The sequence below is a fragment of the Cervus canadensis genome, chromosome 15, assembly GCF_019320065.1.
Source record: "Cervus canadensis isolate Bull #8, Minnesota chromosome 15, ASM1932006v1, whole genome shotgun sequence".
Taxonomy (NCBI): Eukaryota; Metazoa; Chordata; class Mammalia; order Artiodactyla; family Cervidae; genus Cervus; species Cervus canadensis.
The window spans coordinates 18,750,962-18,775,049 of NC_057400.1; the positions used below are offsets into that span (position 1 = coordinate 18,750,962).

The 24,088-nt window shown below is 38.2% G+C and overlaps 1 protein-coding gene across 3 annotated transcripts in view; it reads left to right on the top strand.

Annotated features, from left to right (window-relative positions):
* Positions 1-20,032, top strand: part of HNMT (histamine N-methyltransferase) — a 40,080-nt gene extending 20,048 nt beyond the window's left edge. For 2 of the 3 annotated variants that reach the window (XM_043487924.1, XM_043487923.1), the window contains 4 exons: positions 4,863-4,970; positions 6,417-6,547; positions 11,281-11,374; positions 18,792-20,032. In XM_043487924.1, the coding sequence (XP_043343859.1) occupies positions 4,863-4,970; positions 6,417-6,547; positions 11,281-11,374; positions 18,792-19,147 (689 nt within the window). In that variant the 3' untranslated portion in view covers positions 19,148-20,032. The remainder of the gene's footprint in view (positions 1-4,862; positions 4,971-6,416; positions 6,548-11,280; positions 11,375-18,791) is intronic. The other variant, XM_043487925.1, reaches the window with a different exon arrangement.
* Positions 20,033-24,088: the final 4,056 nt, after the last annotated feature.

The following is a 24,088-nucleotide window of genomic DNA, read 5'->3' on the forward strand; positions in this document are numbered from 1 at the left end:
GGAAAAGGGATAGGCTACCCACTCCAGTATTCTTGGGTTTCCCTTGTGACTCAGCTGGTAAAGAATCTGCCTGCAATGAGGGAGACCTGGGTTCAATCCCTGGGTTGGGAAGATCCCCTGGAGAAAGGAAAGGCTACCCACTCCAGTATTCTGGCCTGGAGAATTCCATGGACTGTATAGTATAGTCCATGAGGTCACAAAGAGTCAGACACGGCTGAGTGACTTTCACTTTCACTTTCATGGTACTATAGTCTGTTAACCCTTCACATGCTTTTCAGAGATTGATGATCAAAGTCGCTCAGTTGCTCAAACTAGCATTTGAGTCCTTGATACCCTTTAACAAACTCATTGGAATCAAGCCTTTGCTTGTTTTACTTAATTCTACAGCAAGATATTTTTTGTGATTATATCTTGCTTTCATATGGGCCATATTTTAAACACATCATTCCTATATTTGAAGAGGGACATATAATCGAAACCTCTGAGAGTGGAACTTAAGGAAGAATTAAAAGGTTTCAGGTTAATTGGGCCAGCTTTGGAGAAAACTGTCACATAGATGTCTTCATTCTCCACTTCAGCTTCCTTCCCCTACTTCCTCCCTACCCTAATCCCCACCCACTCCCATCACCAGTACCTGGTACATTCATTATACCATTAGACCACTCTCTTTTCCTAGTCAGGCATCTTTTGTTCCTGATTTATCTGCCTCATCTCCTTCTTCCAGCCTGCCCAGTCTTATGACCTATGCTTTTTTTCACCTGCCATATCTAACCTTGGAAAGGTTCTGTTAATGCCATTTATGCCAAAATGTTAAAGACTAGTGTCATTTTCATATGCTAGTCTTGCCAGCACATAAGTATTTTAGTGAAGGTCAACATCATAACTAAGAGAATAAAAGTGCAAAACTTCATTTGGAGGCATTAGTAATAGAGGAAGAAGAGAGATTTTTAAAGAGAGGGACTCAATGATAACAATAAAAATAATGAACAGCTAACATTTATTAAGTGCCAACTCTCTTTTGCAGTGTGCTTTATGTGCATTGCCTCATTTAATTCTCACACCCAATAAATTATGTACTATCATTATTACTGTTTTTCCAATGAGGAAAATACAGTTTGGAGAGAAAGCAAATGGCTGAAGGTCGTAATATCAAGTCAGGGGATCAGACAGGTGTGGAATTCAAGTCTATCCAATTTACCACAGTCTCTCTCACATCGTCACCTACAGGCTAAAGTTTCATCAGGGCAGGTATTTATTTGCTCCTCTTATCATTTGCTAGAGCCTAGCGCAGGAGAAGGCGATGGCACCCCACTCCAATACTCTGGCCTGGAAAATCCCATGGACGGAGGAGCCTGGTAGCCTGCAGTCCATGGGGTCGCTAAGAGCACAACTCAGCGACTTCACTTTCACTTTTCACTTTCATGCATTGGAGAAGGAAATGGCAACCCACTCCAGTGTTCTTGCCTGGAGAATCCCAGGGACGGGGGCGCCTAGTGGGCTGCCGTCTATGGGGTCGCACAGAGTTGGACACGACTGAATCGACTTAGCAGCAGCAGCAGTGTAGTGACTGGCACACAGTAAAATAATCAATGAATCACTGGTACATGAGTGAATGAATAAACGTCTATTTTGCCATAACCTCCTTTCCATTTACTTCTCTGGAATCACCTCTTTCTTGGAGGCCCTGCCTTACCTACACATTATAAAACCCTGAATTGCCAGCAGTCCCACATATACTATTCTACTTCCTGTCCTCTGCCTGCAATTCCCATTTCCCCAAAAGTCCCCAGGCTAACTTCCACTTACCCTGTAACACAGAACTCAAGAGTGGTCTGCCATGCAGCTTTCCATTTCTCTGGCCTCTTGTCTTATCCTCTCCATCACCATCTCTTTCCTTCTTCCCTCCAGGGCCCAACTCAAGCCAGGGTTCTTTCCATGTCTGTCTCTTCCACGAGAACATGATGTTTTTGAGGGCACATGTCTGATACAATTTTTTATCCTTCTTTTATACCTGATATGTTTTATATAATTATGATCTAGCCTAATTTATCAATTCTACAGCATATTTTTTCACATTTTAATATCTCAGATTGGTATATATCTTCCAGTTGGTGAAATCTTATAGTTATAATTGACAGGGTTGTTTTTATTTTCTGACTTAGTGATATAAAAGAAGGGTTGTTTCTATCCTATAATCAATGGCATCTTAGATTTTACTGTAATACAGTCAGTCAGTTCAGTCGCTCAGTCATGTTCGACTCTTTGTGACCCCATGAACCGCAGCACACCAGGCCTCCCTGTCCATCACATCCCGGAGTCCACCCAAACCCATGTCCATTGAGTTGGTGATGCCATCTAACCATCTCATCTTCTGCTGTCCCCTTCTCCTCCTGCCCTCAATCTTTCCCAGCATCAGGGTCTTTTCAAATGAGTCAGCTCTTCGCATCAGGTGGCCAAAGTATTGGAGTTTCAGCTTCAGCATCAGTCCTTCCAATTAACACCCAGGACTGATCTCCCTTAGGATGGACTTGTTGGATCTCCTTGCAGTCCAGTGGACTCTCAAGAGTCTTCTCCAACACCACAGTTCAAAAACATCAATTCTTCGGTGTTCAGCTTTCTTTATGGTCCAACTCTCACATCCATACATGACTACTGGAAAAACCATTAGCCTTGACTAGACGGACATTCGTTGACAAAGTAATGTCTCTGCTCTTCAATATGCTGTCTATGTTGGTCATAACTTTCCTTCCAAGGAGTAAGCGTCTTTTAATTTCATGACTGCAGTCACCATCTGCAGTGATTTTGGAGCCCCGCAAAAATAAAGTCTGACACTGTTTCCACTGTTTCCCCATCTACTTGCCATGAAGTGATGGGACTGGATCCCATGATCTTAGTTTTTCTGAATGTTGAGCTTTAAGCCAATTTTCTCACTCTCCTCTTTTACTTTCATCAAGAGGCTTTTTAGTTCCTCTTCACTTTCTGCCATAAGGGTGGTGTCATTTGCATATCTGAGGTTATTGATATTTCTCCCAGCAATCTTGATTCCAGCTTGTGCTTCCTCCAGCCCAGCATTTCTCATGATGTACTCTGCATATAAGTTAAATAAGCAGGGTGACAATATACAGCCTTGACGTACTCCTTTTCCTATTTGGAACCAGTCTGTTGTTTCATGTCCAGTTCTAACTGTTGCTTCCTGACCGTTGCATACAAGTTCCTCAAGAGGCAGGTCAGGTGGTTTGATATTCCCATTACCTTCAGCATTTTCCACAGTTTATTGCAATCCACACAGTCAAAGGCTATGGCATAGTCAATAAAGCAGAAATAGATGCTTTTCTGGAATTCTCTTGCTTTTTCGATGATCCAGCAGATGTTGGCAATTTGATCTCTGGTTCCTCTGCCTTTTGTAAAGCCAGCTTGAGCATCTGGAAGTTCACAGTTCATGTATTGCTGAAGCCTGGCTTAGAGAATTTTGAGCATTACTTTACTAGCGTGTGAGATGAGTGCAATTGTGTAATACAATAAAAGGTATTAAATACAGTTTACCACTTCTGCTTCAATGACTACACTAAAGCCTTTGACTCTGTGGATCACAACAAACTGTGGAAAATTCTTAAAGAGATGGGAATACCAGACCACTTTGCCTACCTCCTGAGAAACCTGTATGCAGGTCAAGAAGCAACAGCTAGAAGTGAACATGGAACAACAGACTGATTCCAAATTGGGAAGAGTACATCAATACTGTATATTGTCACCCTGCTTATTTAACTTATATACAGAGTACATCATGTGAAATGCAGGACTGGATGAAGCACAAGCTGGAATCAAGATTGTGAAGAGAAATATCAATCACCTCAGATATTCAGATGACACAACCCTAATGGCAGAAAGCGAAGAGGAATTAAGGAGCCTCTTGATGAAAATGAAAGAGAGTGAAAAAGCTGGCTTAAAACTCAACATTCAAAAGACTAAGAACATGACATCTGGTCCCATCACTTCATGGCAAATAGATGGGGAAACAATGGAAACAGTGAGAATTTTATTTTCTCAGGCTCCAAAATCACTGCACATGGTGACTGCAGCCATGAAATTAAAAGATGCTTGCTCCTTGGAAGAAAAGCTATGACCAACTTAGACAGCATATTAAAAAACAGGGACATTACTTTGCCAGAAAAGGTCCATATGGTCAAAGCTATGTTTTTTTTTCCCCAGTAGTCATGTATGGATGTGAGAGTTGGACCATAAAGAGAGCTGAGTGCCGAAGAATTGATGCTTTTGAATTGTGGTGTTGGAGAAGACTCTTGAGAGTCCCTTGGACTGCAAAGAAATCCAACCAGTCCATCCTACAGGAAATCAGTCCTGAATATTCATTGGAAGGACTGATGCTGAAGCTGAAATTCCAATACTTTGGCCTGACTCATTTGAAAATACCCTGATGCTGGGAAAGATTGAAGCGGGAGGAGAAGGGGACAACAGTGGATGAGATGGTTGGATGCCATCGCCGACTCAATGGGTGTGAGTTTGATCAAGCTCCGGGAGATGGTGAAGGACAGGGAAGCCTGGCATGCTGCCGACCACAGGTTCGCCAAGAGTTGGACATGACTGAGTGACTGGACAACAGCAACAACCATATGAATGAATGAATGGCAATCATAACCCTCCTCAAAACACATTTTTAACCTAGCTGTTCTTCATCATAGACACTGTGTCAGGGCAACGGCTGAGTATTCTTCTTTATTTATGCTGGACTTTCCTAGAGATAGTAAACTACTTGAAATTATTCTTTTGTTTTCTATTCTATTCCATTCTATTCTTTTCTTTTCTTTCTGCACCAAGGTGAACTGTTCTATATGCTTTTCTGCTAGGTGAAATTGATCTTGAAATTCTCTCCAAAGTGCAAGCTCAGTACCCAGAAGTTCATATCATCAATGAAGTTGTTGAACCAAGTGCTGAACAAATCACCAAGTACAAAGGTACTTGTAATCCATGATGTGTGTGCGTGTGTGCACTCAGTTGCTTATGGTGTTGTATATCAATTCCTTTTCTGAAAGTCTTGTCTTCCCACATGCATCCCTCCAGTCACTAACAACATGGTTGCTGTGGTACATTCTTTATAAGCTTATTGAGAGAAGAACCTAATTATTTTCTTGGCAGGCATGCCTTAAACACCTCAGAATATAAATAGTGACTAGAATCCTTTTTTCTTTTTTAACTGTCTCTCTATCCATCCCCTGGTCATCAACCATTATTTTTGATGTTTATTTTAGAGACAGTCATTAATTCATTCAGAGGTATTTAAACAGAAACCTTACCCTAAAAGCTTATGTGTAATTGGTAACAGCAAGAATCAGGAAACTTTTCTTTGAAAAGGGCCAAATAGTAAGTATTTTAGATTTAGGCCACCTGTTCAGTCACTGAGTCGTGTCCAACTCTGTGATCCCATGGACTGCAGCACACCAGGCTCCTCTGTCCTCCACTATCTCCCAGAGTTTGCTCAAATTCATGTCCACTGAGTTGGTGATGCTATCTAACCATCTCATCCACATGATCCCTGTCACAACTAATTAGCTCTGTCACTGAACACCAAAGTCAGCCAGATACAATCCATACACTAATGCGTGCGGCTATGTAGCAGTAAAATTTTACTTATAAACATTAAATTTGAATTTTATATCATTTTTACCTATCATGAAGTACTATTCTCCTTTTGATTTTGTTCAACCATTTAACAGTTTAATGGCACAAAATATGAAGGACAGAAGTATGAAGTCGGGAAGGAGAGTAATGTATACTTTTAGCTTGCAGTCTATTTAAAAATAGGTAGTGAGTCAGATATGGTCCATGCCATGGTTTATTGATTCCTGAGTTATAGAATCATATCACCTGTTTTATGTCAATTCTCCATTGATAAAATTCACCAGTTGATTTCCCATTAACACTTGAGATAATGTGCCTATACACAGCTTCCCTGGTGACTCAGTGGTAAAGAATTCTCCCACAGTGCAGGAGAGGCAGGTTCGATCCCTGGGTCAGGAAGATCCCCTGGAGAAGGTAATGGCAACCTGCTCCAGTATTCTTGCCTGGGAAACCCCATGGACAGAGGAGCCTAGTGGGCTACAGTCCACGGTGTCGCAGAAGAGTTGGATGTGACTTAGCAACTAAACAACAACAATATTGCCTATATCTGGTCAGTGTTCTCATAATTATTTCTTATTGACTCTTTAGTTATCTCTAATTTCATTTAATGCTAGAGGAAGAACTAGGATGAACTCTCTGGTCTTCTGGAGCTACATAAAAAAGAAAAATGTGCTTTATATCTGTTGTGTATATAATATGGATTGCATTAAAATTCTAAGTGGAAATGGGTTCCAAATTTGCAATTAAAATTGATGGTGATCCACCTTTTCTCCATATTTTAGAGCTTGTAGCCAAGACATCAAACCTTGAGAACATAAAGTTTGCTTGGCATAAGGAGACATCATCTGAATATCAAAATAGAATGATGGAGCAAAAAGAACTTCAGAGGTGGGACTTTATTCATATGATTCAGGTAAGAAATATTTATTGTTATATACTCTCAGAAAAAAAGATTCTTCAGAAATATTTCAGGGTACTTAATATTCTAACTTTTAAAAGAAAAATGAAAATCTGGTTTCTGATTTTATAAGTGAACATCACCTGTCCAAACTGAGAATGGACCAACATCCCAGAGTTTTTCTGAATCCTCTTGCTTTTGCCTTCTGTTCATGACCTGGCTAGTGTGTATGCAACAAAGGGGCAGGCTAGATGATTCCCTGGGTCAACAAAGTATTACTGACATCAGTCTTTCTGCCAGAATTTATTTCCGTGGTCCAGCTAATAGTGTATTTCTTCTAAAGGGAGTGCCTCTTCAGTAGATGATATTGGGACATATTTCCAGAGGTCACTGATGTATCTGAATAGCATATAGGTGGGTAGGCTTTGGGTGCTGGCTACCATTAGAAGATGTACATATTTTAGAAAAACCATGATGAACAAGATGCTTTCTGCTTTCTATAATCTACAAGCACAGTCATCCCAAAGGAATAAGCTCTTTTGTAGACTTTTTAAAAATTTAAATATAACTGATTTACAATGTTGTGTCAATCTCTGCTGTATAGCAAAGTGATTCAGTTATACACCTATGCTGCTGCTAAGTCACTTCAGTCATGTCTGACTCTGTGTGACCCCATCCCTGGGATTCTCCAGGCAAGAACACTGGAGTGGGTTGCCATATACACCTATAGACACTCTTTATTTTTATATTCTTTTCCATTGTGGTTTATCACAGGATATTGAATATAGTTTTGTGCTATATGTTTGGACCTTGTTGATTATCAGTTCTAAATGTATTAATAATAGCCCGTATCTACCAACCCCAAAATCCCAGTCCATCCCTCTCCCTCCCCACCTCCCCCTTGGCAACCACAAGTCTGGTATCTATGTCTATGAGTCTGTTTCTCTTGTGTAGACAGGTTTATTTGTGCCATATTTTAGATTCCACATGTAAGTGATGTTATATGGTATTTGTCTTTCTGACTTACTTTCTGACTTACTTAGTATGATCATCTCTAGGTCCATCCATGTTGCTGTAAATGGCATTATTTCATTCTTTTTTATGGCTGAGCAGCCTTCCATTGTATATATGTCCCACATCTTCTTTATCCATTTGTCTGTTGATAGACATTTAGGATATTTCCATGTTTTGGCTGTTGCAAACAGTGCTACTGTGAATGTAGGGTGCATGTATCTTTTTGAATTACAGTTTTGTAGGTATATTCCCAGGAATGGGACTGTTGGATCATATGGTAATTCTAGTTTCAGTTTTCTGAGGAACCTCAATATTGTTTTCCATAGTGGTTGTATCAACAGTTAGGGGGATTCCCTTTTCTCCACACCCTCTTCATGCTTGTTATTTGTAGAGTTTTTAATGATGGTCATTTTGACTAGTGTGAAGTGGTAACTCATTGTAGTTTTGATTTGCATTTCTCTGATAATTAGTGATGCTGAGCATCTATTCATGTACCTACTGGTCATCTGTATGTCTTCTTTGGAGAAATGCCTGTTAAAATATTCTGCCCAGTTTTTGATTGGGTTGTATTTCCTGTTGTTAAGTTGTATGAACTGTTTGTATATTTTAGAGGTTAAGCCAAAAGGAACAGACTTCTAAAAATTACAGGAAGAAATGACTTCAGGGTTGGCATATCTAGGCAATTCTACATCTTTGCTTTCTTAGCAGACAAATCATTTAACTATAAGGGAGTGCTTTCAACACTGCCCAGCAAACCTAAGATGTTTCTCTACTAGACTTACTTTTCTATCTTCTCATATAGTTGGCCCTTGCAAAACACAGATTTGAATTATGTGGGTCCATTTGTATGCTAATTTTTTCTTTTTAAATTATTTTTTTCTTTTGACCACACCACAGGGCTTGTGAGAGCTTAGTTGCCCAACCAGGGATTGAACCCATGCTCTCTATAATGGAAGCACCGAGTCCAAACCACTGGACCTCCAGGGAATTCCCTGGATTTTTTCAGCAGTAAATGCTGCATGACTGGATATGGAACTCCAAAAACAGAGAAAATGCGTATGTTATATGTGAATTTTTGACTACACAGAAAGTTGGTACCCTAATCCTTGCCTGTTCAAGGCTCAACTGTGTAACTATTTCATACCTTCTTCTTTCTCCTTACAACTCCTGTAATCCCTTCTTTGCCACTGGTTTCCAATTGATGACCTCCCTTCCTACTCTATAGTGAAACGAGAAATGATCAGGTAGAAAATCATCTTTTACTCACCACATTAATAGAGATGCACCTGTACCCACCATTTCTTTCTTCTTATTACAAAAGCCTCCCGGGAATCCTCTTGTACTGTTGGTGGGAGTGTAAGCTGATAACAGCCACCATGGAGAACGTATGGAGGTTCCTCAGAAAATCTAAGAATAGAACCATCATGCTGTGCTTAGTCGCCCAGTCACGTCCGACTCTTTGCGACCCCATAGACTGTAGCCAGCCAGGCTCCTCTATCCATGGGGAGAATGTATTCTCTATGTATTCTCCCCATGTGGGCTGAGAATATTCAACCCACTCCAGTGTTCTCCAGGCAAGAATACTGGAGTAGGCTGCCATGCCCTCCTCCAGGGGATCTTCCCAACCCAGGGACTGAACTCAGGTCTCCCACATTACAGGTGGATTCTTTACCGTCTGAGCCACCAGGGAAGCAGAGAATGCTGGAATGGGTAGCCTATCCCTTCTCCAGGGGATCTTCCCAACCCCAGAATCGAACTGGGATTTCCTGCACTGCACCTGAATTCTTTACCAACTGAGCTACCAGGGAAGCCCAGAACTACCATGTGACTCAGCAATTGCACTACGGGGCCTGTACCCAGAGAAAACCATAATTCAAAAAGATACATGCACCCTAGTCTTCATAGCAACGCTATAGAGACAGAGGTGTAGAGAACAAATATACGGATCCCAAGGGAGAAAGGGGCGGGTGGGATGAATTGGGAGATTGGCACTGACTCATATACACTACTGATACTATGGATAAAAGCTAACTAATGAAAACCTCCTGTATAGCAAACCTCCTGTATAAGGCAGTCTGAAAGGGAGGGCATATATGTATATGTACGTCTGATTGATTCTGCTTACAGTAGAAGTGAACACAACACTGTAAAGCAACTATACTCCCCCCAAAATTAATTTTAAAAACAACAAAAGCCTCCCTTTATCAAAAGCCAATCCCTTCACATATGCTCTGAATCCCACTCCTCACTTGTTATAAAATGTTGCAGCTTCAGAGATCGTTCTCCAGTTTCTCTCAAAACCTCCACATCTGTTCTTTCTTTCCTATCTCTGCTTCCTCTGCACTACCACTGTCTTCCTCTCAGTCTACTCTGCACTTTTCTGTGTTATATCTCTGTCTCTTCATTGCTCCTTACAGCCCTAACATCCTCATGGCATCTTTCAGCTTAATATTCATAGTCAACTGCAGAGAATCTGTGTCTATTAGATCAAATTTCAGAGCATCTGCTATGATTGGCCTCCTCTTTTTGAGCCAGGTCACGTCAAGGATTATTAGCGATCTTGTGGACCAGCTGCATCTGGGTACCCGTCTATATGTTCCCTGTGTGTACAGCATGGAGTGACATGATACTAAATATGGCCTCTGAGACTGCACAGGCCATGTGCAGGTCCCTTGTATTTCATTCATTCATGTGAGGGAGGCATAGCTCAGGTTATTTTTGCGTTATGCAATAAATTCTATCATGTGTGTGTGCATGCTCAGTCGTGTTCAACTCTTTGTGATCCCGTAGAGCCTGCCATGCTCTTCTGTCCATGGAATTTTCCAGGCAAAAATACTGGAGAGGGTTATCATTTCCTACTCCAGGGTATCTTCCCAACCCAGGGATTGAACCCATGTCTCTTGCATCTCCTGCATTGGCAGGTAGATTATTTACCACTGCGCCACCTGGGAAGCCCATAAAAAAATTGAATAAAATATTGAATTCTTGTCTGAAAGAGTAGAAGATAAGACATAAAAAGTAAGTGTCTATGTGGGGTAGATTCCAGGGCTATAAGCCCTCAGGGAAAAATCTCCATTGCCCATGTATAATTCCAGGCTCTATCTGTGTTAGGTGGAAAGGCCTCTCCCTGCAATTCACCAGAGATCGTTCAGAGTTATTTAAAATGGGTGGACTGACACCTATCCCCTTGTGATGATGCTGCAAACTTAGGCTTTATCCAGTCCATTTTCCTAGAGAATCTGTCAACATCAAAGCTTGTCGCATTTTCTGTGATTTAAAAAAAAAGCATTGGTGAGCATATGGTAAAGCTAGTGCAAAGGGCTTAATTTTGAAGCAACGTTCCATGAAATGGAATGTTTTTATGGTGCCAGCACCATTTTCTCCCAGAAGAACTACAATTCACAAAATATAGAGAAAGCACAGAATCAATGCCCCCATGTGGAGTAGAGACTGTCTGAAGCTATAAATGTCTGTGTTACAGAAGCCAGAAAGAGCAATTTTAAACTATTTGATTATCGTTGAGTAAATACCATAGTTTCCCCTATCCCCAAATATTTTCTCTCATTATTATTCTCTCTCTCCATATAACATCTTTAACTTCTAAATTTCTTACGTATTTTGTTGAGTAAAAACCCACTCAACTTGAAAATCAAATCTTCTAGTGAGTATCTAGTCTGAGCAACAAAGACATTGACATAGAAATGTGCCTCATTTCTCTTTTTCTTCATTTCTAGATGCTGTATTATGTTAAAGACATCCCAGCTACCCTAAAATTCTTCCATAGTCTCTTAGCTACCAATGCTAAGATGCTCATTATTCTTGTGTCAGGTAAGTTATTTTCCTTCCACCTAAATTTTCAAAAACCAATAGTTCATGGATGCATGTGTTTGAAGGCTGATGGTATATTTCATCTTCATTATGAAATTTTTGACCTGGCTTATGGTCATAGTCAATTAATTAACACAGTATTAGGAAAGTCCTTCAAACTTTCAATTTAGGATTTCCAGTGGAAATAAGTATCTGTTTCTTCTTCCTCTTGAGAAAGTATATCTTTGTTGTCCATATATAAATTATTTTTTATATAACATACAGCAAATACAACTGATAGGAATTCTTTTGAGGAGACTAAAAATAGAAAATATTTCTATTTACCTCCTTTTTGTCCCTTAAATGTCTCTTTCCCTTCTGTGATGTTTAAATAATAAATAAAATAAAGGTTGAAATATTTGTGACACTGTCAAATATTTGATTAATTTGCATTTCTAGAGCCACTGTCAATGTTGTTCATTATAGGTTTTCTCAAATAACTATCAAAAATAGCTAATGATTCACTTGTTTGGTTTTGTGCTGTTGTGTTATTTTCCAAAGACGGCATTTGATCATACTTTGTTCCCAGTGATACAATTAAGTATCACACAGAGAACCTAAATAAACAGATTAGCAAATAAAACACTGACACTGTTGAATTCATTGATTCACTACTTCATTCAGCAGTCTTTATGGATTGTTCACACAGTGCTATTCAGGTTGACTCTAGATATATAGCAGCCTCTATCTTCCTAAATTTATACCAGACCCTATAGTCAAAAACTACATCATAAAATTCATTTATTCTTAAATATGAGGAATGGCTTTAAGGATGGCAAACATAGTTGTTGCCTATAATACTAGCTTTGAATTTATGTGGGATTCTGGCAAATGAAATTTCCTGTACACAACCTCTTCTGCAAGGGAACATTTGATATACTATTTTTATCTCAGGTTAGTTAAAAATACTCATTTATGTGGGAAAGTTCTATCTTCCCATTTAGGAGGGCTTATGTAAAGTGGATGTTTCCCACTAACCTCTCTCCAAATGAGGACACTTGGATAAAGCACTTTGAACATTTAGGAATACAAAAGTAAATTTAGTTATCAACGCTGAGTTGATAACTCAGTCTATTCTTGATAATCTGTATCAATAATACAGAAAGTGTTGCAGACAGAAATAACAGTTCATCCAGCAGTCATATATGTCTGATTTTAGAATATATTTCACATCAAATGAAGATCCACTTTATTTATATTTCATTTATCCTTAAATATTTTCAGAAGTTATGTATTTGAGTGTCAAAAGGCAGCTCTCTTGTGAATATACACCTACCAATAAGAAAAAACCAGCCTAAGGTTTACAAAGTAGCGCAAGTAGTCTACAAGCAACTGAGAATTGACTTAGTGCTCTTATGGATACAGTATTTTGCTGGCTACATCATGAATATAGTTACTAGAATCAAAAACCATTTAGCTTTCATCAAAAAAGTATTTTGAGTCAAAAATTATTCACTCTGCATTTGATGGTAGAAATATTTTACTAACTTTTTCAGTACAGAGCTTACAGTTCTTCATGACTGCACAGTGTGGGAGGCAGGTGTTGCAGAGAAGAAAACATTGTTAATGGATAATCCTTTTAGCTCAGGGCTTTTCCTAAGATACCAACTCTTCACTTTCCCCTTTCACCCCTTCTTACTTGTTACATAGAGCAGTTTAACTCCCCTTTGCTCTTCCTCTCTGACCTAGATAAACCTGTTCCCCTATAAACCTATCTTAACAATAATGTATTTCTCTGAGAAAAATTGTATTGGCCCCTTGGTGTAAGGAAGTAGCTGAAGTTCCCCTTTTCAAAAAGAGCAGTAATTGCCTTGTTGCATTAATAAAGCTGATACAAATATACATGGGTCAGCTTTTAGAAAAATAAATTATGGTCAATTTCCAACAGTGAAAACAAATTTAGTCACAAGAAGATTTGTCTCATATCATTGTCAATTAACATGTATAGAATTGATCCACATTGTCATTAGTAACTTGTTCTTTTCATAGAATCACTACAAATCCCTATGTGCCAGACCAGTCTGCTAACCTGTGGATAGTAGACTAGTGTGATCCCCAGGTCATCTGAGGTGCCTGATCAACTTCCGATCTCATTCCTGTTTAATAAAACCCATTATCCTAAACTGCCTTCTCAACCCAAACTATAATTCTTGAAACCCCATTCTCCGTACTTACCCAGTGAAAACATGCCTTAAACTTGACTATTACCTTAAAACTTGGAAGACCTACACCAAAATGGTTCATACAAGCCTCTGTCTTTACTCAGGTTGTTCATGTCCCTTTGTAAATGAAATCTGTTCATTATTACCTAGAAGTGGCTCTGGCTTTGTGGTAAAGAATCTGCCTGCCAATGCAGGAGACCTAGGTTCAATATTGGGTTGAGGAGATCCCTTGGAAAAGGAAATGACAACCGACTTCAGTATTCTTGCCTGGGAAATCCTATGGACAAGAGGAGCCTGGTGGGCTACAGTTCATGGGGTGGCAAGGGAGTCAGACATGGCTTAGTGACTAACCAACAACAACCTAGAAGTGAAGACGTTTGTTTGTATATTTCCTTTGTTTCAGCAATATTGTCATCCATGGCCTTATGGCAATATAGCAACCGAGTGCTCCTTGCAAACAGACTCGGAGAAGCCTAGCACTAGTCACTCAATTAAATTTCTATGAGCACTCAATGAGCTGGTATCTCAGCAAGGCACATAATGGTATGTCTGGATTACCATGTTGCTCTAAAGGTCATCTTAAATATGCTCCATAGCTAAGGTTTCTGCCTGTCCATTCCATTAGACAGCGACCTGAACTGATGTGTTATCTCTCTGAATAAACTGAATTACTCAGTTATTTGAGTACCATATGGAAACCTATTTTTGCAATTTATTCAATCGTAAGATAATGAAATATGGGATCTGTTTCTAGATTTAATTATGCAGGGCACCTAGCTTGGTTAAGGTGACAAGTGCGTTCAGCATATTAAAAATATAGCTTGTAGTCTTGGTCTCAGGCTGTCTGAATAGGATAGCTATTGTGCAGATTTGGTTCATTCAGCTTTTATTGAGCTCCTCTAATCCATCATTAGGTAGACATAAATTTGAGCAAACTCTGGGAGATAGTGGAGGACACAGGAGCCTGGCACGCTACAGTCCATGGGGTCACATAAGAGTTGTCCTTGACTTAATGACTAAACAACAACAGTTCCTCACTGCTAGGCTCTGAGGTTGCAAAGATAACTATTACTCCTCCTCTGCCTTTGATAGACTCCTAATTCAATGGAGGATTGAGAGGTGTAAACACTTTCAGCAGTGTGCTAATTTCTTATCAGAGGCAAATGGGGAGTTTTTAAGGAGAGTTTCTGGAGAGCAGGAGTTCTGCTCTCTAGACCCAGATTTTGGCAAAACCCTTGGCACCTAGAAGAACACACCCAGTGAATGTATTTGAATTGAAAAATGAAAATGTTAGTAGCTAAGTAGTGTCTGACTTATTTGTGACTCCATGGACTGTAGCCCACCAGGCTCCTCTGTCCATGGGATTTCCCAGGCAAGAATACTGGAGTGGGTAGCCATTCCCTTCTCCAGGGGATCTTCCCAATTCAGGAGTCAAAATGAATGATTATTTATTATTTCTTCTTTACAATATCCTAACTACAACTGATTCTGAATGTCCATCCAAAAAAAAAAAGAGAGAGAGAGAGAGAAAGAGACCATGTTTTAGCTAAAATTTACTACATGATAGGCATGGAATCAGGGAATATAGAGAGTGCTAGAGATTTGAAGATGGACTTAATAAACAGGAGTAAAAGACTCAGTAAAGAAGATACACATATTGACAGACAAACAGTGAATGCTAAAAGAGGCAGACAAAAGCACAGATGAGTAGGCAAGTGAAACTAATTAGGAAAAGGAAGAGAAATTATATTCAGAATTAAATGACAGTGTTTTACTGGTCAGCCTATTTGAATATATGCTGCTTGAAGCAACAGAAGCTTTCCTCTGGTTCCAAAGAATCCACTGAAGAATTAGCCCATATGAGTAGACAGTCATTTATTTATAATGAACAGAAGTTTCTGATTATAGAGACAAAAGATCTGATTTGGGGATGAAAAAGAAAAGAAATAAGAAGAGGTATATTTTAAAAATGAGTATCCCACACTAAAACAAAGTCAGTGGCATGTTTTTCTGCAAATGTAGTAACCAGGCATTAGTTGAGAGAGTTGCTATTAATAATTAAAATGCAACTTATCTGGTTAAGGGAGATCAGTGACGTTTTGTTTCCTGACCTCTCCTTATGTGAGTAAGGAAGGAAGCAAATCATAGTGTGTTATTTTTAATACAGTGTATGGAGGGGAAGGACCTGGTTTATATCATGTTGAATACAAAAGTAACACCATATGTTGTGCCCACGGAGAGCCATTATGATAATGTATCAATCAGAAAGTGTCTAATTGCTCAGCTTAGAAGTGGCTCTGAGTCACCAAACACTGACACCAACAAATGCTCTGCAATTAGTGTTTGGCTCTTTTCTCTCTACCAGGTTTAAAAAATAATAATGATAATGCTAACAGAGCCTCTCCTTAAACACTGAAATATTTATTCTCTTATAAAGTCTTATTTGTAGGCAAATTCTTATTTGGGCGGACAATCACTGTCTTTGGAATGAAAAATTTTTTTAATATATACTCATGACCCTCATTTTTTTTTTCACTGAACTGAGGTTTCTTATTTTTTAATTTTTCTGCTTCATTCCAATTCTACCTTTTCCTAAAGCTTACCCTGAAGTTATCACTCTCTTCTGCAATATTAGTGGAACATCAGTTATCTAGGCTATTTATTATTTACCATTTCCTGCCTTGGCTGTTCTCTTCTATTGAACTGAATCAGGAGACTTTGGCCAAGCTCATGGATGAGCCCCAAATCCTGCAATTACATGAAGAACCATGTGGGTAGGTAGTGTTTGTATACTTTTCTGAGAGTCTGATTACTTTCAATACATGGTAACGGAGCTTTCGGAACCAAAACATTCATGCCTTTGAGATCTTAACTCTTAATCATGGAAACTCATAGAAAATATAGATCCATTCTTATATTGCTTTGGCCAAGTCCAGCTTAATTTCCTGACACTTCAGCAATGTTTACTATATGCCATTCATGGTTTTAAGTGCCTTAACTCAGTGAAAATCCTTGGAACAATCCTATGAATATATTCTAGTATCATCCTTGATTTACAGATGATAAAACTGAGACACAGGTTCATAAAGCTGGTAAGAGGAAAAGCCAAGCTTTACCCTCAGAAAATCAGGGTTTAGAGACCACTCTTAATGCACTGTATCCACTGTATATATAACAGCCCAGTATTACATGCTTTTATTAGAAGGTCCATAAAATTCTCTTTTAATTTTTATTATTATAGATTTTTTTTCTTTTTTTTTTTTTTATTAGTTGGAGGCTAAATACTTCACAACATTTCAGTGGGTTTTGTCATACATTGATATGAATCAGCCATAGAGTTACACGTATTCCCCATCCCGATCCCCCCCCCTTCCACCTCCCTCTCCACCCGATTCCTCTGGGTCTTCCCAGTGTATTATAGATTTTTGAATAGCAAGTTTGTTTTTTCACAGTCTCAAGGTTACAACCAGTGGAAATATCAAATTAATTCCATTTAATGTTCATTTATTTTCTAAGTACATATTACACATCTGCTATGTGCTTGCCATTGTGCAATGATTTACTTCAATTATCTTATTTAATATTTGCAGTTGCAACAAGTATAGTTATCTCTGTCTTATAAATAAGAAACCTGAGGTTCTGAAAGACTGAATAACAAACCTCATGTCATCATGAAGAGTCACAGGAACAATCCAACCTCTCTCTCCCTCAGATTCTGTATCTCTTAGCTGCTACACTGGGCCAGACTTTCAATTAAATACATCATACACTGCTAATATACCTTCTAAAGCTAGGGACAGAATTTTTAAACTCAACTGAAGTGTTGCAGTCCAAGGTGGCATCTTGTAAGTGTACAGACCTGAGAGGCTACCTCATCTTTGGTTTGAGTAAATTATCATTGTATTTGCTGTGCTTTCTTCCATTTCAGTTTTTACTCAGACCCTTTCCTCCGAACCAGACTAACGTAAACAATTGCCTTCCTCTTATCACAACCTGAATATCCAAGAGATAGCTCAACTTTTATACTTCCAAAACAAGATGCCTGGTAAAACATTGAAAAATGTTCCTCCCTCATTCTTCCCATTTCTAATAACGGCAGTTCTCTCTCTTCAGATGCTTGGGCCAAAATCACTGAGGTCATCACTGATTCTTTTCTTTCTTTCATGATCCAAATTGTTATTGCTAACAATATACAAATCACTAGCAAATGGCATTGGCTCTAGGAGTGTAATATATAATGCATATATAGATATACATATACATATATATATATATGTATATATATATGAAGCAACCATTTCTCATTATTTCCAATCTTGCTCTTTCAACTTACCATCATCTATCACCCAGATTTTTGCAGCAGCTTTCTTACTGTTCTTCCTGCTTCTGTCCTTATGCCCCTGTTCTCATCTGTGTGGCCAAAGTGACCTTAAGAAAATGTAAATCAGGTCAAGTCACTCTAATGCTGTGTCATCTGATATGTAAGTCACAGTTGGCTATTGAAAGTGAAATGAATTAAAATGAAATAGCACTTAAAATTCATTTCCTTAGTCAGACTAGCCATAGTTCACACGTTCCAGAACCATAACGTGGTTAGTGGCTACCATATTGGACAATGCAAATTTGGAACATGTCCAAGAGTCCATAACAGTCTATTAGACAGCACTACAATGGCTTCCCATCTTTTCCTATATGATTTAGCACCCAATCCACTCCTCACCATCACCCAACCTCATCTCTTTCCATTCTCCCCTTGGTTCAGTTCCAATCTCACTGGCTTTCTCACTAGTTCTTAACATGCCAAGCATGTCCCTGCTTCAGGTCCTTTGCAGTTGCTCTTCTCTCTACCTGGAGTAACCTTCCTCCTGATAGATTACTACATATCTACGTGCCTTGCTGGCATGTCTGTGCTCAAATGTTACATTATTAGAGAGAATGTCTGTGACCATCCTATATGAAGCAGCAATCCATCCAACTCTGTGATCCCCCTTATCTCTTGCTTAGATTTGTTTTTCATTAGCACTTTGCACTATCTGATGTATAACTTATTTATTTCACTTTCCCTCCAACCCCTTGCAGTCCTTGAACTGAGCTACAAAAGTCAAACATTCCTACTTTTTAAAAGGACCGCTCTATTCCAAGCATCAAATATACTGCTTGCAGAGTAGGTAAATGAAAAGAATAACTGAAAGCATGAATGTTTTTCGGTTGCACAGGAGCCAGCAGCTGGCAAAAGCTTTGGAAAAAGTATGGATCTCGCTTACCCTGGAATGACCTCTGCCAGTATGTCACATCGTCTGACCTCACTCAGATGCTCGATAAGTTGGGGATTAAGTACGCGTACTATGACCTTCTGTCCACCATGGACATATCTGACTGTTTTATTGATGGCAATGAAAATGGAGACCTACTTTGGGATTTTTTGACAGAAACCTGCAACTTTAATACAACAGCACCACCTGATCTCAAAGCAGAAATTATGAAAGATCTGCAAAAGCCTGAATTCAGTATAAAGAAAGACGGAAAGGTTCTTTTCAATAACAGTCTGAGTTTCATAGTGGTTGAGGCATAAATACACATCATGAGAATATTAAAAAACTACAATTTGAACAATGTTGATCATTTGTGTATTAAAATTATAAATATATCTCATAACATAAACAGAAGCATCTTATATGTAAAACCTAGAAAGTTTTAAGACATTCTCGGACTTCCATATAGAATCATATATGACACTGCTGGTCTTCTCTCTCCTATAGGTAAAGAGACGACATGTGGGCTATATACCACATCATCTGAAAAATGAGACAACTAAGTTTCAGGGGGCTTACTGACAATAAAATTGACTCATTTATTAACTGTGATGGAATTTTCTAGACTACTAACAAAATATGTGCTATGGATTTTTAAAATACTAGTAATATAAGTAATACTACTACTACTACTGATACATTAGACATTAAGAAAGCATATGTTTATTGACTTTCCCTTTTTGTAAAGAAGGATTTGTCTGTATGCATTTCTTTGCTATAGTTTCTATCCTTACCTTTAGTGATTACTAAAAGTAAGCACCTAGGATGTTACAAAACTAAATGTCATGTATTGTCATTTCTTTCGATTTTGGCTTCTCTTTTAACTTTGTTTATGGTGTTGTAATGTTTTGTTTTTAGATATACTGAAGTTTTCTTTATTCATTCAGATTTAGTTTTTTTTTTAATTTCTGGATTTCTGAAACATTTTAAAAGGCCTCCTAAAATCAAGGTTTTAAAATATGAATGTATCTTATCAAAATGATTGTATAATTTCACTGTATAAAAGTCTTTGATCTGTTTGAAGTTTATATAAAGAGTGAGTTGAGAACAAACTGATTTTTCACAAGAAGAAAACTATCTGTATCAACACAGTTGACAAAAAATGACCCCACTTACTTAAAATAAATCTTTTATCATTTACTAAATTCCTAGAAAATATTTGAGTCTATTTCAATACTTCATAGTCCATTCTATGACAAAGATCTCCTCTAAGAGCAAGAATCATCTTTAACAGTAAGATTTCAGAGGATTTTTGAAAAGTTTTTGATAACCTTTAGTTGGTTAATCCAGTACTATCAGAATTTAACTTTGAAAGGACTCCTAAAGTAGCTGAATGTTACCAGTTCCCAGAGAAAATTAAAACCTTGATAGTTTGATGTGGTTTCATGGTATAAATAGATTATTTAATTTTATATGAAATTTAGTCTAAAGATTAATTAATTATATTACTGAAGATCAGTAGTAGCCTGAATATTGCATGCAAACCTATTAGATATGGGCTCCATATCGTGGCTCAATGGTAAAGAATCTGCCTGCAATGTAGGAGACACTTGATCCTTGGGTCAGGAAGATTCCCTGGAGGAAGGAATGGCAACCCACACCAGTATTCTTGCTGGGAGAATCCCATGGAGAGAAAAGCCTGGCAGTCTATAGTCCATGGGGTTGCAAAAGATTTAGATACAACTCAGTGACCAAATAGCAACAACATATTTAACAATAAACATCTATCATTCTTTAAAAAAAAAAGCATACCTCTTAAGTAATTAAGTAATTTTATAATTAATAAATAGTTACATTTTTAAAGTAAGTAAATAATTCTCTCTGTTAAAAACAGGATAAAAGTGAGGTTTTACTAAAGAGCTCATAGACCCCAACTCTCCAGTGATGAAGCCTTCAACGTGGTATGATATTCACTCTTTCACATCACAGAGCCACCATTTAATGCTGCAGTATAGTCACTTAAAAGAGTTCGTGCCCCTCCTTCAGGCCCAGAGAGTACACTGGAGTACAGAGTCTATTTACACCAGCAAAGTACCAAGCTTTATTGTTCATAATAAGTAAAATTGACTTGCAGACTCTATTCTTGGACAACTTCATCAATGTTTTTTGAATTGCCAGTTCCAACAAATGAAACGACAGTTATCCAATCACATTCCTGAATATGAACCCTGAACCATTAATCATACTGATATGTACTACTGACAAAGGAAATCTGTGAGGCAGGCATGATTGATGGATATGGACCATGGCGACCTTGAACGACTTCACCAAAAAGATAGAAATCAAAACTGCAGAGCAAATGATAGCTGTTTCTAAAAAGCACATGTGCAAAGCAAGAAGAGAACTAATATGCTGTTTCAAGATGAAAAACAATAGCAGTATATAGATGGATGTTTGTAAATATAGTCTTTTTTCCCTCATATAGTTTTTACTATAAAATACAAGGAAAAATAAATTTTCATCTGCTTCAATCTAATGCAATGGGAATAATCAAGTCTTTTTATAAAAAGAAAATCCTCAGGAGTTCAGTACCAGTCAGTGATGGAAAGATACAAGGGTACAATAGGGGCAAGGGGATGGAATTCTTGGCTTCTGCTTGCATTGCATATTACAAAGGGCTTGAGACAGTCACATATTTAATTTTCTAGTCTGTTGTTGGGCTTCAGAAAAAGAAGCCTACAACATGAATTTGGAATGTTGCTTTATATATCACTGTACATCTCCCAGTGTTTAATATGGGGGCTTCCCTGGTGGCTCAGAGGGTAAAGAGTCTCCCTGCAATGCAGGAGACCTGGGTTCAATCCCTGGGTTGGAAAGATCCCCTGGAGAAGGGAATGGCTACCCACTCCAGTATTCTTGCCTGGAAAATCCCATGGACAGAGGAGCCTGGTGAGCTATAATCCATGGGGTTGCAAAGAGTCAGACACAACGAAGGGACTTTCACATTCATGCATATGGAAGATGCTAAGTAACAGAACACCCAGTGAATTCTTTTTCAAGCATTTATCTTATACCTATATGTTTATACTTTTATTATAACCAGAGCTTGAGAAAACCAACAAAGTTGTCTGTTACATTCAGTATTAGTATAAACCTTAACTTTTTTATAGTGTTTCTGAAACCTTTCTGTATTTGTTAAGAGAGTACTGCCAAATCCAAAGAGCAGATATTAAATGGAGAGAAATGTTTTAGGACCTTGACTTTGTTTACTATAAAAATTGACAAATTTCTTAACTGAAAACTCTGCCAAAAATATACAATGGAGAAAAGATAGTCTCTTCAGCAAGTCATTTCAGTAAAACTGGACAGCCACATGTAAATCAATGAAGTTAGAACATTATCTCACACCATACGCAAAAATAAACTGAAAATGGCTTAAAGACTTAAATTTAAAACACAACACTATAAAACTCTTAGAAGAGAACATAGGTAAAACATTCTCTGAAATAAGTCATAGATACCAATGTTTTCTTATGTCAGTCTCCCAAGGCAATATAAATAAAATAAAAAACGAATGTTGTTTAGTCGCTCAGTCATGTCCGACTCTGCAACGCATGGACTGCAACATGCCATGCTTCCCTATCCTTCCCCATCTCCCAGAGCTTGCTCAAATTCATGTCCCTTGAGTCAGTGATGCCATTCAACCATCTTGTCCTCTGCCATCCCCTTCTCCTCTTGCCTTCAATCTTTCCCAGAATCATGGTCTTTTCCAATGAGTCAGTTCTTCACATGAGGTGGCCAAAGTATTGGAACTTCAGCTTTAGCATCAGTCCTTTCAATGAATATTCTATTGATTTCCTTTAGGATCAACTGGCTTGATCTCCTTGCAGTCCAAGGGACTCTCAAGAGTCTTCTCCAACATCACAGTTCAAAAGCATCAATTCTTTGGCATTCAGTCTTCTTTATGGTTCAACTCTCACATCCATACATGACTACTGGAAAAACCACAGCTTTGACTAGACGGACCTTTGGTGGCAAAGTAATGCCTCGGCTTTTTAATACGCTGTCTAGGTTTATCACCAAGGAGAATGCATCTTCTAATTTCATGCTGCAGTCACCATATGCAGTAATTTTGGAGCCCAAGAAAATAAAGTCTATCACTGTTTTGATTGTTTCTCCATCTATTTGCCATGAAGTAATGGAATCAGATGCCATTATGTTAGTTTTTTGAATGTTGAGTTACCTAATAGAACTTATAAGTTTTATATAGCAAAAGAAACCATAAACAAAATGAGAGGACAACCTGTAGACTAGTAGAAAATATTTACAAATTCTACAACCAACAAAGGTTTAATTTCCAAAATATACAAACAGCTCATACAACTGAACAATACAATAAAAAATTGGCCCAGTACCTAAAGAGACATTTCTCCAAAGATGACAAATAGATGCCCAACAAGTGCATGAAAAGATGCTCGACATCACTAATTTTTAGAGACACAAATCAAAAATACAATGTGGTATCACCTCACACCAATCAAAATGATCATCATTAAAAGCTCTACAAATAACAAATGCCGAAGAAGGTGTGGAGAAAAAGGAACCCTCCTATACTGTTAGTGGGAATGTTAATTGGTGCAGTCACTATGGAATACAGCATGGAGGTTCCTTAAAAAATGAAAAAGAGAGTTACCATATGGACTAGCAATCCCACTCCTAGCATATATCTGGAGAAAACTAATTTGAAAAGATATATGAACCCCAATGTTGATGGAAGCAGTATTTACAATAGCCAATATAGGGGAGCAATCTAAATGTCCATTGACAGGTGAATGGATAAAGAAGATGTGATACATATACAATGGAATATTACTCAGCCCTAAAAAAGAATGAAATAATGCCATTTGATATTTGCAGCAACACAGATGGACTTAGAGATGATCACGCTTAGTGAAATAATCAGGAAGAGAAAGACAAATACCACGATATCACTTACATGTGGAACCACAGTATGACATAAATGAGTTTATCTATGAAAGAGACTCACAGACATGAAGAACAGGCCTGTGGTTGCCAAGGGAGAGAGAGGTGGGGGAGAGGCAGATTGGGAGTTTGGAAGTAACAGATACAAATTACTATATATATATATATATATACACACATAATAGATAAACAACAAGGTCCTACTGTGTATCACAGTAAACTATATTCAATACCCTGTCATAACCATAACGGAAATGACTATGAAAAAGAAAAACAAT